The sequence below is a fragment of the Lampetra fluviatilis genome, chromosome 3, assembly GCF_964198595.1.
Source record: "Lampetra fluviatilis chromosome 3, kcLamFluv1.1, whole genome shotgun sequence".
NCBI classification, from domain to species: Eukaryota; Metazoa; Chordata; class Hyperoartia; order Petromyzontiformes; family Petromyzontidae; genus Lampetra; species Lampetra fluviatilis.
Genome location: NC_136277.1, coordinates 14,265,519 through 14,280,077, shown reverse-complemented (window position 1 = coordinate 14,280,077; position 14,559 = coordinate 14,265,519). Strand labels below are relative to the sequence as shown.

General features: G+C 58.4%; 1 protein-coding gene across 1 annotated transcript in view; it reads right to left on the bottom strand.

Annotated features, from left to right (window-relative positions):
• Positions 1 to 5,050: 5,050 nt before the first annotated feature.
• The window catches only part of LOC144953158 (ATP-dependent RNA helicase dhx29-like), a 24,545-nt gene continuing 15,036 nt past the window's right edge, over positions 5,051 to 14,559 (bottom strand). Inside the window, 7 exon segments of the mRNA XM_078883721.1 lie at positions 5,051 to 6,364; positions 7,530 to 7,626; positions 9,364 to 9,495; positions 10,885 to 11,079; positions 11,495 to 11,599; positions 13,168 to 13,258; positions 14,031 to 14,167. Of these exon segments, the coding sequence (XP_078739847.1) occupies positions 6,306 to 6,364; positions 7,530 to 7,626; positions 9,364 to 9,495; positions 10,885 to 11,079; positions 11,495 to 11,599; positions 13,168 to 13,258; positions 14,031 to 14,167 (816 nt within the window). The 3' untranslated portion in view covers positions 5,051 to 6,305.

The following is a 14,559-nucleotide window of genomic DNA, read 5'->3' as shown; positions in this document are numbered from 1 at the left end:
CAGCGCGGTGACGTCACGGGACGGTTGAGGTACGCTGCGATGACGTCAGGGACACTTCGCAGAAGCGGCACGCGATGTCAGGTGGGCAGCGCGGTGACGTCACGGGACGGTTGAGGTACGCTGCGATGACGTCAGGGACACTTCGCAGAAGCGGCACGCGATGTCAGGTGGGCAGCGCGGTGACGTCACGGGACGGTTGAGGTACGCTGCGATGACGTCAGGGACACTTCGCAGAAGCGGCACGCGATGTCAGGTGGGCAGCGCGGTGACGTCACGGGACGGTTGAGGTTCGCTGCGATGACGTCACGGACACTTCGCAGAAGCGGCACGCGATGTCAGGTGGGCAGCGCGGCGACGTCACGGGACGGTTGAGGTACGCTGCGATGACGTCAGGGACACTTCGCAGAAGCGGCACGCGATGTCAGGTGGGCAGCGCGGTGACGTCACGGGACGGTTGAGGTACGCTGCGATGACGTCAGGGACACTTCGCAGAAGCGGCACGCGATGTCAGGTGGGCAGCGCGGCGACGTCACGGGACGGTTGAGGTACGCTGCGATGACGTCAGGGACACTTCGCAGAAGCGGCACGCGATGTCAGGTGGGCAGCGCGGCGACGTCACGGGACGGTTGAGGTACGCTGCGATGACGTCACGGACACTTCGCAGAAGCGGCACGCGATGTCAGGTGGGCAACGCGGCGACGTCACGGAGGCTTCGCCGAGGCTGCACGCGATGACGTCACGGGACGGTTGAGGTGCCTGCGGTGACGTCACGGACGCAGAGGTGACCGCGATGATGTCACGAACGCTTCGCTGAGGATGGGCTGCGCCCACGTCACGAACGCTACGTGAGGTTGGCGCGCGAACGTCACGGACGCTTTGGGTGACGCGATGACGTCACGGACGCAAATCCGATCCGTTCGGTGGCGTAGCGACGTCACGGACGCAACGCGAAAATGGCGTCGGCTCTTATTGTGACGTCGGCTTTCATTGTGACGTCACGACGCTTAGCACGCTGTCGAGCAGTAATCGATGGGCGCGGTTTACCCCGGGATTTTTGCGCGGAGAAATTTGAGTTTTGCAGCTCCGTACGGCGGCGTTTCAATGCGGGCAATTACACAAATGTGTTTGTGTCTATTTGCTTGTGTTTCTCTCCTTGCGACGGGACTTTGTGGGGCGAACGTTGAGATGTAGTAGGGGGCACGTGGTGTGATCAATAAGGTCTGAGTTGGTCTGTAAAAAGGTAGGGCACTGATAAGGGGTTGACAGGTATGTGGTAGTGTAGTGCATAGTGTAGTGCATAGTGTAGTGCATAGTGTAGTGCATAGTGTAGTGTATAGTGTAGTGCATAGTGTAGTGCATAGTGTATAGTGCAGTGTATAGTGTAGTGCATAGTGTAGTGTATAGTGTAGTGCATAGTGTAGTGTATAGTGCAGTGTATAGTGTAGTGCATAGTGTAGTGTATAGTGTAGTGCATAGTGTAGTGTATAGTAGTGTATAGTGTAGTGTATAGTGTAGTGCATAGTGTAGTGCATAGTGTAGTGTATAGTGTAGTGCATAGTGTAGTGTATAGTGTAGTGCATAGTGTAGTGCATAGTGTAGTGTATAGTGTAGTGCATAGTGTAGTGTATAGTGTAGTGCATAGTGTAGTGTATAGTGTAGTGCATAGTGTAGTGTATAGTGTAGTGCATAGTGTAGTGTATAGTGTAGTGCATAGTGTAGTATATAGTGTAGTGTATAGTGTCGTGTAGTGTCTTATGTAGTGTATAGTGTGCATAGTGTAGTGCATAGTGTAGTGTATAGTGTAGTTCATAGTGTAGTGTATAGTGTAGTGTATAGTGTAGTGTATAGTGTAGTGTATAGTGTAGTGTATCATACCATGTCAACCCGTACGGTTTACCCCGGATTCTTGTACAGGGAAATTGAGTTTTCAAGTCCATACGGCGTTGCAGCCGTTTCAATGCGGGCAAAAACCACGTGGGGTTTCTTTCTCTATTTCTTTGCGTTTCTCCCTCGTGATGGGACTGTAGGATGAGCGTTGAGATGTATAAGAGGGCACGGGTTGACCAATATGGTCTGAGTTGGCCTGTAATAAGGTCGGGCACCGATATACAAGTGTAATGAGAGCCTATGTCCGGCTCCACAGCCAATGGGGGGAGAGCCTTGGAGCATGGCCCTGGCGTGATCGAGGGATGTCAGCTAGGATGATTGGTTCTGCTGGTCTTGGCCTCAGCCAATGGGAAGACAAGTCAGGGGCGTGGTCCCGGTGAGTTGACGGGGGAATCTGGAACATCAGTTTAACACGTAGCAGGCTTTCGCGACCAATATTATTCATAATCAACGTTTTTGGGTTTAGATCGCGTTATTTATAAATGTGTCGTAACCCTCCACCACCCGACACGGCGAATCAGTAAAAAAGTGTCACGTTGACAAAAGACAAATTAGTTCACTGCTTTAGCCCACCGGTGTGTTCAAGCGCGAAACCACCACATTTACAATTTGAGTAGCACGACGTTTCGCTGGTAATTGCATCCAGCATCATCGGGCAATTCGCCAGAATGGTGAGGCTCTGCTGTGTCTCCCGTTCTTATATAGCGCAGGCTATTAAGGATTGGCTGCAGCGTACCACGTGACCCAGGCATTAAATAAGGGAAGAGCCGAGGGACACGTGGTCAGACGAGGAACGAAGAGAGAGAGGGGGGCCACGCGCGGGCGGGGCTCCGAGTGCCACGTGTCGGTGCGTCTCTTGCGATCTGTCTGCACACTCCCCGTTGCCTGCCAGCAACGGGGAGTGCTTGTGAACTGAAATAAGTAAATCAAAGGACCGATTCCACAAGCCGTCTCCAAGAGTATTATTACACAGGGATGACAAACCGCACGGGTCGACGGCGATTCAAATGAGAACCACGAGAATACCTCGCTGCTGATCTCGTCAAGGGGCATCAACCACCATCACCATCACCACCACCGCCGCCACCGCCACCGCCACCGCCACGCGAACTCCGCTCATCGTCGTCCTCGCAGCGGCGGAAGCACGCGGCTCCTGGCTGAGCCGTCGAACAAAGACGGTGGTCACCGCATCGTCATCATCATCGTCATCATCGCCATCGTCATCGTCGTCATCGCCAACATCATCATCGTCATCATCATCATCGTCGTCGTGGTCATCGCCAACACCATCGTCATCGCCATCGTCATCATCGTCGTCGTCATCATCATCGTCATCATCATCGTCATCGCCAACGCCATCGTCATCATCGTCATCATCATCGCCAACGCCATCGTCATGATCATCATCGCCAACGCCATCGTCGTCATCAACATCGTCATCAGCATCGTCGTCATCGTCAGCATCGTCGTCATCATCGTCATCAGCATCTTCGTCATCGTCATCAGCATCGTCGTCGTCGTCATCGTCATCAGCATCGTCATCGTCGTCATCATCGTCGTCAAGTGGAACTCCTCTTTACATCGTCCCGAATGATCCAGAAGCGCGCGCGTCCCACCAAGCGGGCCGTGGGCGTCAAACACAAGGGTCGGGGACACGCGTGGGCGGTGCGGTGGGGGTGGGTGCCATTCTATCACCGTCTTTAATTCATGAACGCGGTTTCCATTCATGTTGTAAAATGTGGGGGGGGGGGGGGGTGGTGAAAACACAAACCGATGCGAAAGAACGCGAACTCACGCACGCGCCTTCCCATCGCCACCAGAGCCCCATCGCTTACCACTGACCCAGCAGCCTGCGTGACGAGCCTGCCGACGAACTGCTGATGAGGCCCATAACGTTGAACCGGTGGGAGGGTTTGTAGCCTTTGTTTGTGACGAGCCCGACTCCATGCTGCTGATGAGACACAAAGTTGAACCGGTGGGAGGGTTTGTAGCCCCTGTGTGACGAGCCTGCCGACGAACTGCTGATGAGGCCCATAACGTTGAAGCGGTGGGAGGGTTTGTAGCCCCTGTGACGAGCCTATCGACGAACTGCTGATGAGACACATAACGTTGAATCGATGGGAGGGTTTGTAGCCCCTGTGACGAGCCTACCGACGAACTGCTGATGAGACACATAACGTTGAATCGATGGGAGGGTTTGTAGCCCCTGTGACGAGCCTATCGACGAACTGCTGATGAGACACATAACGTTGAATCGATGGGAGGGTTTGTAGCCCCTGTGACGAGCCTATCGACGAACTGCTGATGAGACACATAACGTTGAATCGATGGGAGGGTTTGTAGCCCCTGTGACGAGCCTACCGACGAATTGCTGATAAGATCCATAACATTGAAGCGGTGGGAGGGTTTGTAGCCTTTGTTTGTGACGAGTCCGACTCCATTCTGATGATGAGACCCATAAAATTGAACCGGTGGGAGGGGTTTTAGCCTCTGTGAGACAAGCCCGACAACATGCTGCTGATGAGACCCACAAAGTTGAACCGCTCGCTCGCTCGCTCAGTAAAACACCGCGAGATGAGAGATGCTCGCGTGTACGGGAGACAAGACCGGCCGTCCTCAATCTCTTACATTCATACAAATGTATCTACGCTGTATATATAAAGACAAATAACACATTCGCCCGTCGAATTCACGGCGGAAACAATTCTGAAATCCACTCGCCCCGCTGCGGATGGGTGGCGGGGCCACGGGTTAAGACGATTGGCAAGCCACGCGTGATAGGTGGGGAGGCGGGGGGGGGGCACAGCCGATCAATTTATAATTCTGATGTTGAAGCCTTGAGGGGGGGGGGGAAGGGCGGAGGGGTGGCTATGCAAGATCGCAATGAAATAAAAAATTTGCCCGCATTAAAGCGGCTGTAATGCCGCCGTATGGACCTGAAAACTCAATTTCCCCCGTACAACAACAACAACAACGAGGAGGAGGGGTCGTGCCGGTCGGCTTGACACGTCCCTTACGATCCCCGGCCGGCCACGGGGCAAACGTCAAAAGTGTCGCTCTCTCTCTCACTCTCTCGAGGCGAGCGATGACATCACGATACAGCGGCAACCGTCGTCAAGGCTTTATTATGACGATGAACCTCGTGAGAAATGTTAATTGCGGGGGGGGGGGTTCTATGACGTCATACACTTCTAACGCCGTGACGTCACGCACTCTGAACCCAGTGACGTCGCGTGCGTCGGACAACGCGACGATCGTGTGAAATGTGTTAATGGGAGGGGGGCGGTTTCGCGTGACGTCATACACTCTGAACTCCGTGACGTCATACAATTTAGACGCCGTGACGTCATACAATTTGAACGCCGTGACGTCACGCACTCTGAACTCCGTGACGTCATACAATTTGAACGCCGTGACGTCATACAATTTGAACGCCGTGACGTCACGCACTCTGAACCCCGTGACGTCATACAATTTGAACGCCGTGACGTCACGCACTCTGAACGCCGTGACGTCACGTGCGTCGGACGTCGCGACGATCGTGTGAAATGTGTTAATGGGAGGGGGGGCGGGAGGGGGGGGGGGTTTCGCGTGACGTCATACAATTTGAACGCCGTGACGTCACGCACTCTGAACCCCGTGACGTCATACAATTTGAACGCCGTGACGTCACGCACTCTGAACGCCGTGACGTCACGCACTCTGAACGCCGTGACGTCACGTGCGTCGGACGTCACGACGTCCGTGTGAAATGTGTTAATGGGGGGGGGGGGGGTTCCCAGTGACGTCGTACACCTCCCGCGTCGTGACGTCACGCGCCTCTCGAACGTCGTGACGTCGCGCGCCTCCAACGTCGTGACGTCACGCGCCTCTCGAACGTCGTGACGTCGCGCGAAAAACATCGTAAAACGAGAAACGGACGTCACAGACGACGTCATAAAACCGGACGTCGCCCCCTGCACATTACGTCCCAACGACGTCAAGTCAACCGCTTCGGGACACTTTGCAGGTCGTTACAAAATACAACAATGACAACTCAGTCGCTCGCCCGCTCGCCCGCTCGCCCGCTCGCCCGCCCGCCCGCTCGCTCGCCCGCCACATGCTGAAGGTCACGCAACAAACACCTCTCCCGATTCTTCACTTGCCGCTGCTGCACTTTGGAGTTGGCGCCCATCGTCCCTTTGGGATGATCTGGACGCCGATGAATCTGACCATCTGGGTGATCGGAGATGATTTGGACGCCGATGATTTTGACGATCTGGATGATCGGAGATGATCTGGACGCCGATGATCCTGACTATCTGGATGACCCAGATGATCTGAAGGCCGATGATATCTGACCATCTGGATGACCCAGACGCCAATGATATCCGACCATCTGGATGACCCAGATGATCTGGTTGACCCGTTGGTGAACTTCACACGGAGCCGGCCTCGGACCGGATGAGCTCCAGCAGCAGCTTGATGGCGGGCTCGTCTGCACGCACGCACGAGGCAAAGACAAAGATCCCCCGTGTAGCCTTAACAGACTGTTGGGTCAAGTGCTGTTAGCGAGCACCTATGAAGGCCGTAACGGCACACGAGGGGGTGGGTGGCCAGCACCACGCCCGGCCGCCTTTGTCTCCCCAGTGGCGGTTTACTACACACCGCACCGGGTACTCATTTGAGGCCCAGTCGACCTAGGGGAGGCCCGGAACCGGTTCAGATAATCGCCACTGGTGGTGTTGGCAGTGAGCGGGAATCGAACTCGGGTCGCCGGGTTCGTAGCGCAGCGTAGCGCTAACCGCTACACCACCGCTCCAAAGACAAAGATCCCCCGTGTAGCCTTAACAAACTGTTTGGGGCAAGTGCTGTGAGTAAGCAGCACCTATTAAGGCCGACACGGTGGCGCACGAGGGGGTTGGGGGTGGCCAGCACCACGCCCGGCCGCCTTTGTCTCCCCGGTGGCGATGTTTACTACGCACCGCACCGGGTTACTCATTTGAGGCCGAGTCGACCTAGGGGAGGCCCGGAACCGGTTCAGATAATCGTCACACAACGTGTAAAGCCATCCCCCCCCCCCCCCCCCCCCCCCCCGTGTTCAGTGTACACGCCGTACAACGGCGTTCGGAATTGTTCAAGGCGACACGCTGGGCGGGCCCCTTTGGCCGCGCGGGCCCCTTTGGCCGCGCGGGCCCCTTTGGCCGCGCGGGCCCCTTTGGCCGCGCGGGCCCCTTTGGCCGCGCGGGCCCCTTTGGCCGCGCGGGCCCCTTTGGCCGCGCGGGCCCCTTTGGCCGCGCGGGCCCCTTTGGCCGCGCGGGCCCCTTTGGCCGCGCGGGCCCCTTTGGCCGCGCGGGCCCCTTTGGCCGCGCGGGCCCCTTTGGCCGCGCGGGCCCCCTTTGGCCGCGCGGGCCCCTTTGGCCGCGCGGGCCCCTTTGGCCGCGCGGGCCCCTTTGGCCGCGCGGGCCCCTTTGGCCGCGCGGGCCCCTTTGGCCGCGCGGGCCCCTTTGGCCGCGCGGGCCCCTTTGGCCGCGCGGGCCCCTTTGGCCGCGCGGGCCCCTTTGGCCGCGCGGGCCCCTTTGGCCGCGCGGGCCCCTTTGGCCGCGCGGGGCCCCTTTGGCCGCGCGGGCCCCTTTGGCCGCGCGCCGCGCGGTCTCCCGTACCCTGCTGTGAGAGCTTGGGATTCGCCATCTTGCGCTCAAGCACCGAGTCAACGGCGGCGCGCAGCTCCCTGAAGATCACTCCCACGCGAGCTGGCGCCTGCTCGCAACAACAACAACAACACAAAGACAAAGGGTCCCCCCCCCCCCCCACCGTATAGCCTCAGTGGAATGTTGGGGGCAAGTGCTGTTAGCGAGGACTTACAAAGGCCGGCACACGACACACTCACGAAGACAAAGATTTCCCCCGTATAGCCTCAACAGACTGTAGGGGCAAGTGCTGTTAGCGAGCAGCTACAAAGGCCGGCACACGACACACTCACAAAGACAAAGATCCCCCGAATAGCCTCAACAGACTGTAGGGGCAAGTGCTGTTAGCGAGCACCTACAAAGGCCGGCACACGACACACTCACAAAGACAAAGATCCCCCGTATAGCCTCAACAGACTGTAGGGGCAAGTGCTGTTAGCGAGGACTTACAAAGGCCGGCACACGACACACTCACAAAGACAAAGATTTCCCGTATAGCCTCAACAGACTGTAGGGGCAAGTGCTGTTAGCGAGCAGCTACAAAGGCCGGCACACGACACACTCACAAAGACAAAGATTTCCCGTATAGCCTCAACAGACTGTAGGGGCAAGTGCTGTTAGCGAGCACCTACAAAGGCCGGCACACGACACACGCACGCACCAGGACCGGTTCAGATAATCGTCACCGGTGTTTGCCGCGAGCGGGAATCGAACCCGGGTCGCCGGGTTCGCAGCGTAGCGCTAACCGCTACACCACCGCTCCCCACTGAACACACACAAAACAACAACAACCGCCATTCGCCACTAAGTTGCGGTGACGTCACCACGGCGCTTGTGCCAGGCCAAGTGCACCTTGAGGCCACGCGAAGTGTCGAACGTCCGCCGCAAGGAGGTCACCGGTCAGACCCAGGTGCCATTTCCATTCTCACAAAGACAAAGATCCCCTGTATAGCCTTAACAGACTGTAGGGGCAAGTGCTGTTAGCGAGCACCTACGAAGGCCGTAACGGCACACGAGGGGGTGGGTGGCCAGCACCACGCCCGGCCGCCTTTGTCCCCCCCAGTGGCGATGTTTACACACCGCACCAGGTACTCATTTGAGGCTGAGTCGACCTAGGGGAGGCCCAGGACCGGTTCAGATAATCGTCACCGGTGTAGACCGTGAGCAGGAATCGAACTCGGGTCGCCGGGTTCATAGCACAGCATGCTAACCGCTACACTACCGCTCCCGCACGCACACACGCACACACACACACGCGCGCACACGCGCACACACGCGCACACACACACGCACGCACACACGCACACACGCACACACGCGCACACACGCACACACACACGCGCACACACACACGCACGCACACACGCACACACGCACACACGCACACACACACACGCGCGCACACGCGCACACACGCACACACACACACGCACGCACACACGCACACACGCGCACACGCACACACGCACGCACACACACAGACACACACACAAACACGCGCACACACATACACGCGCACACACACACACGCACACACACGCACGCACACACACAGACACACACACAAACACGCGCACACACACACGCACACACACACACGCACACACACGCACGCACACACACAGACACACACACAAACACGCGCACACACATACACGCGCACACGCACACACGCACACACACGCACGCACACACAGACACACACACAAACACGCGCACACACACACGCGCACGTACACACGTGCACACACACGCGCCACCTGGAGACTCGCGCGACCCCCCCCCCCCCACCACCGCGCCGGCTGACCTGGAAGTGGATCCAGCCGTCGACGGTGACGAGGCGCTGGCGGTGCCGCACGCCGATCTCGCCGCCGAACAGCACGAGGGGCACGGCGCCCACGGGGGTGCAGTCCCGCACGCTCACGCGGGCGTACTTCACCTGACGGGCGACGACACGCACGTACCGCACGCACACACACACGCACGCACACACGCACACACACCGCACGCACCGCACCGCACGCATGTACCAAACACACCCGCACGTACCGTACACACCACGCACACACGCAAGTACCGAACACACACGCACACCACATGCACGCACGCAACACACACACACGTACCGTACACACACACACACACCGCACGCACCGCACGCACCGCACGCACACACACACGCACGCACGCACACACACACACACACCGCACGCACCGCACACACGCACCGCACGCACACACGCACGCACACACACGCACGCACACACACACACACACGCACCGCACGCACCGCACGCACCGCATGCACCGCACGCACACATACACGCACGCACCGCACGCAGCGCACGCACGCACCGCACGCACCGCACGCACGCACCGCACACACGCACTCGCCGCACGCACCACACACACACGCACACATACACACACACCGCACGCACCACACACACACGCACACATACACACGCATACACCACACACACACCGCACACACACACGCACCGCACGCACGCACCGCACGCACACACCGCACACACACGCACACACACACACGCATACACCACACACACACCGCACACACCGCACGCACCACACACGCACACACACACACCGCACACACACACACACGCACACACCGCACACACACCGCACACACGCACGCACACACACACACCGCACACACACACACGTACACACACACCGCACGCACACACACACGTACCAAACACACACGCACGTACCATACACACCACGCACGTACCGAACACACACGCACACGCACACCACATGCACGCACGCAACACACACGCACGTACCATACACACCACACGCACACACCGAACACACCGAACACACACCGCACACATCGCGCGCGCACGCACGTACCAAACACACACACACGCACGTACCGTACACACCACACACACACACACGCACGTACCGTACACACCACACACACACGCAAAAGTGTGAGACGTACTCTCACACAGCAACAGTTCGTGTTTAGTTGAGACATCGCATTCCAAACCCCCCCAAACCCCAAAGACATTTCACACTTTTGGTGTCGGGAATCCGTTACGTTCAAGCGTCAAGTTTAAGTGTCTCTGTTCAACCGGGAGGGAACGCAAATTGGTGCAACGCATTGCTACGTGCAATCTCGGTCCAACGCATTGCCGTGCGTGCAATATAGAACCAACGCATTGCCATGGGGGGGGGGGGGGCAGGGGGTGGGGAGCGGTGGACTGATCACGGCTCGTGACGGCCGCCACGCTCGTGAGTGACGCGACGGCGGCCTTGCTCGCCCGGCGCCTGCCCGTGCGCTCGTTGCCTTCTCCTGGTAGAGCAGCCAGCCGGGCCCTCGGAGTCCGCGGGCCACCGAGGACGGGTGCACGTGCGCCGGGCCCTGCGGCGTGTCCACCAGGCACGGCGCCTTCTCGGCGGACGCCTCCGTGGGGTCCACGGGAACCACGGGAACCACGCGCACGCGGCCCACGTTGTCGTAGAGGCCCGCCGTGAGCACCGCCTGCAAACATAAATAAATGTTTTTTAATAGATAATGTTTTTAATTTTTTTCGTGACACGACCTCCTGTAGACCGGGCGAGGTAGTCAACATCTCCTAGCCACCGTGATGATGATGATGATGATAGAGAGAGACACGCAAACTCCAAATACACAGCAGCAGGCGTCGTCAGGGTCGGGATCGAACCCACGACCTCCTGTGCACCAGGCGAGGTAGTCAACATCTCCTAGCCACCGTGATGATGAGAGAGAGAGAGACACGCAAACTCCAAATACACAGCAGCAGGCGTCGTCAGGGTCGGGATCGAACCCACGACCTCCTGTACACCAGGCGAGGTAGTCAACATCTCCCAGCCACCACGGCAGTACCCGTTGCCCACCGACTCCCGCGGGGGATGCCCCCCGTGACCCTCCTGACCTTCAGCAGGGCGATGTCACCGGGTCCGAGGTCGGGTTTCATGGCCGAGCGGTCGCTCCTGAAGCCCAAGGCCTCTACCTGGCGCACGAGTTCTCTCTGCACGTCCTGTAGAGGGGGGGCGGGGGGGGGCGGTGGGGTGGTCACGCGGATCTCTTTCAGGAGGTGCAAACTCGTCGTCGCGACAACTCCGCTCGTCGCGACAACTTCGCAGCAGCGGCCCTTTGGGGCCCGGCCGTCGAGCGAAGACGGTGGCGGTCACCGCTTCGGCGCTTTCGGATGCGCCGGCGCTTCTGCGGCCGTCTGGAACGCTCTGTCCCTTCGGATGTGAGGAAGCCGCCGATGGGAGCTGTGGTGCACTCTTATAAACCATCGTCGTTGACAAACTCAATTTCTTCAGAACTGCTGTTTTTGTGCGTTTTGGGTTGTTGTCCTTCCGCCGCCGCGCCGCCCCGCACGCACCTCCGATTAGCACGGTTGGCTACGTACGGCGCGAAAGAAGTTCGACCGTACGTACGGACAGGGCACGGGGAGTGGGAGTGGATCACGGGTTGGGGACTGACCGCCTGTGTACGCTAGCAACAAAGGTTCACCACGGGGTCACGGTGCACGTACGCACACACACACACACACACACGCACGCACACACACGCACGCACGCGCCACGTACACACACGTACGCACACACACACACGTACGCACACACACACGTGCGCACACACACACGCACGCACACACACACACGTACGCACACACACACGTACGCACACACACACGTACGCACACACACACACGCACGCGCCACACGTACACACACGTATGCGTACACACACGTACGCGCCACGTACGCACACACACACACACACGCACGCGCCACACGTACACACACGTACGCACACACACACGTACGCGCCACGTACGCACACACACACACGCACGCACACACACACACGTAGACACACACACAGACACAGAGACACACACACACACTCGTACACATCGCTGCTCTGACTTGTACGCAGACACACATAGTCACGAACTATTTTTCGATTTGACCAGGTAAGGCCTCACTGAGCTATGTAGCTCTTTTTCAGAAGTGACCTGGCCACAAATGATAGCTGCACGAAGTGGCTCATTCATCATCACGTGGAAATGTATAGCAGCAGCCAAATCCTCTAAACGATTCGAAACGTGGACGGGAAAACAAACGGAGGACCCGGAGAAAAAATCCACACGACCACGGAGAGAGAGAGAGGGAGAGAGAGACACGCAAACTCCAAATATACAGCAGCAGGCATCGTCAGGGTCGGGATCGTACCCACGACCTCCTGCATACCCGGCGAGGTAGTCAACATCTGCTAGCCACCGTGATGATGATGAGAGAGAGAGCAGAGGTCGCAAACGGGTTTTGATTCCTTACCCGTACCCGTTCCCCGGCCGCACCGGGGTCGCAAACGGGTACCCGTACCCGCACCCGGCCGGGTACGGGTAGCCGGGTATCGGTTAGGGTACGGGTATCGGGTACCCGATTGCGACCTCTGAAAGAGAGACACGCAAACTCCAAATTTACAGCAGCAGGCGTCGTCAGGGTCGGAATCGAACCCACGACCTCCTGCGTACCGGGCGAGGTAGTCAACATCTCCTGGCCACCGCGGCCCCACCGCCGCAAGGCTCACCGAGATGTTGGTCATGGCGTTGTGGCTCAGGAAGTTCCGCTGACAGAAGGCCGTCTCGGCCGCCACTCCCTCCCTGCGGGCAGCCTGCCACCTGCAACGACCGATGATGTGCGATAACCGGTCAACAGAAGCGAACCCGGCCATCACGAATGATAGGTTCAACGAAGTCAGGGTTGGGATCAAACCCACGACCTCCTGTAGACCAGGCGAGGTAGTCAACATCTCCTAGCCACCGTGATGATGATGATGATGAGAGAGAGAGACACGCAAACTCCAAATATACAGCAGCAGCAGGCATCGTCAGGGTCGGGATCGAACCCACGACCTTCTGTACACCAGGCGAGGTAGTCAACATCTCCTAGCCACCGTGATGATGATGATGATGAGAGAGAGAGACACGCAAACTCCAAATATACAGCAGCAGGCATTGTCAGGGTCGGGATCGAACCCACAACCTCCTGCGTACCAGGCGAGGTAGTCAACATCTCCGAGTCACCGTGATGATGATGAGAGAGAGAGAGACACGCAAACTCCAAATATACAGCAGCAGGCATTGTCAGGGTTGGGATCGAACCCACGACCTCCTGTACACCAGGCGAGGTAGTCAACATCTCCTAGCCACCGTGATGATGATGATGATGAGAGAGAGAGACACGCAAACTCCAAATATACAGCAGCAGACATCGTCAGGATCGGGATCGAACCCACGACCTCCTGTACACCAGGCGAGGTAGTCAACATCTCCGAGTCACCGTGCGCGTTCCGAGACACAGCGGTGGACGGGAAAGGGGTGAGCAAGCGAACGCGACGTCAACAGCAGCCCGACGAGCAAACGGTTGCGGCACTGAAATGAAGACGCTCACCTCTGATAGGCTCGATAAAACGTCAGGTGGTCTGAGCTGGCCAATGAGAGGCTGAGCTTGGCGAGGTCGGCCTCGGACCGCTTCCCGATTGGCACCACCCACGGCGACTTCTCCCCGACCGTGGCGGCGATGACAGCCTGGCGAGAGACGACCACGACAACAACAACCACAACAACAACAACAACGACAACAACGACGACGACGATGAAAATCAGCACCAAGAACAACCACCACCATAACCACGAGCGCTATACCCCGCCGTCACAGAGGGCGAGTGTGCGGGTAGTTGGGTGAGCTCCGCGTGCAGGTGAGCGAGTACGGGTGAGCGTGAGTGCGGGCGTGCGAGCGGGTGAGCGTGAGTGCGGGTGAGTGAGTGCGTGAGCGTGAGTGCGGGTGAGTGAGTGGGTGAGCATGAGTGCGGGCGTGCGAGCGGTGTGAGTGAGTGGGTGAGCGTGAGTGCGGGCGTGCGAGCGGGTGAGCGTGAGTGCGGGTGAGTGAGTGGGTGAGCGTTAGTGTGGGTGAGCATGAG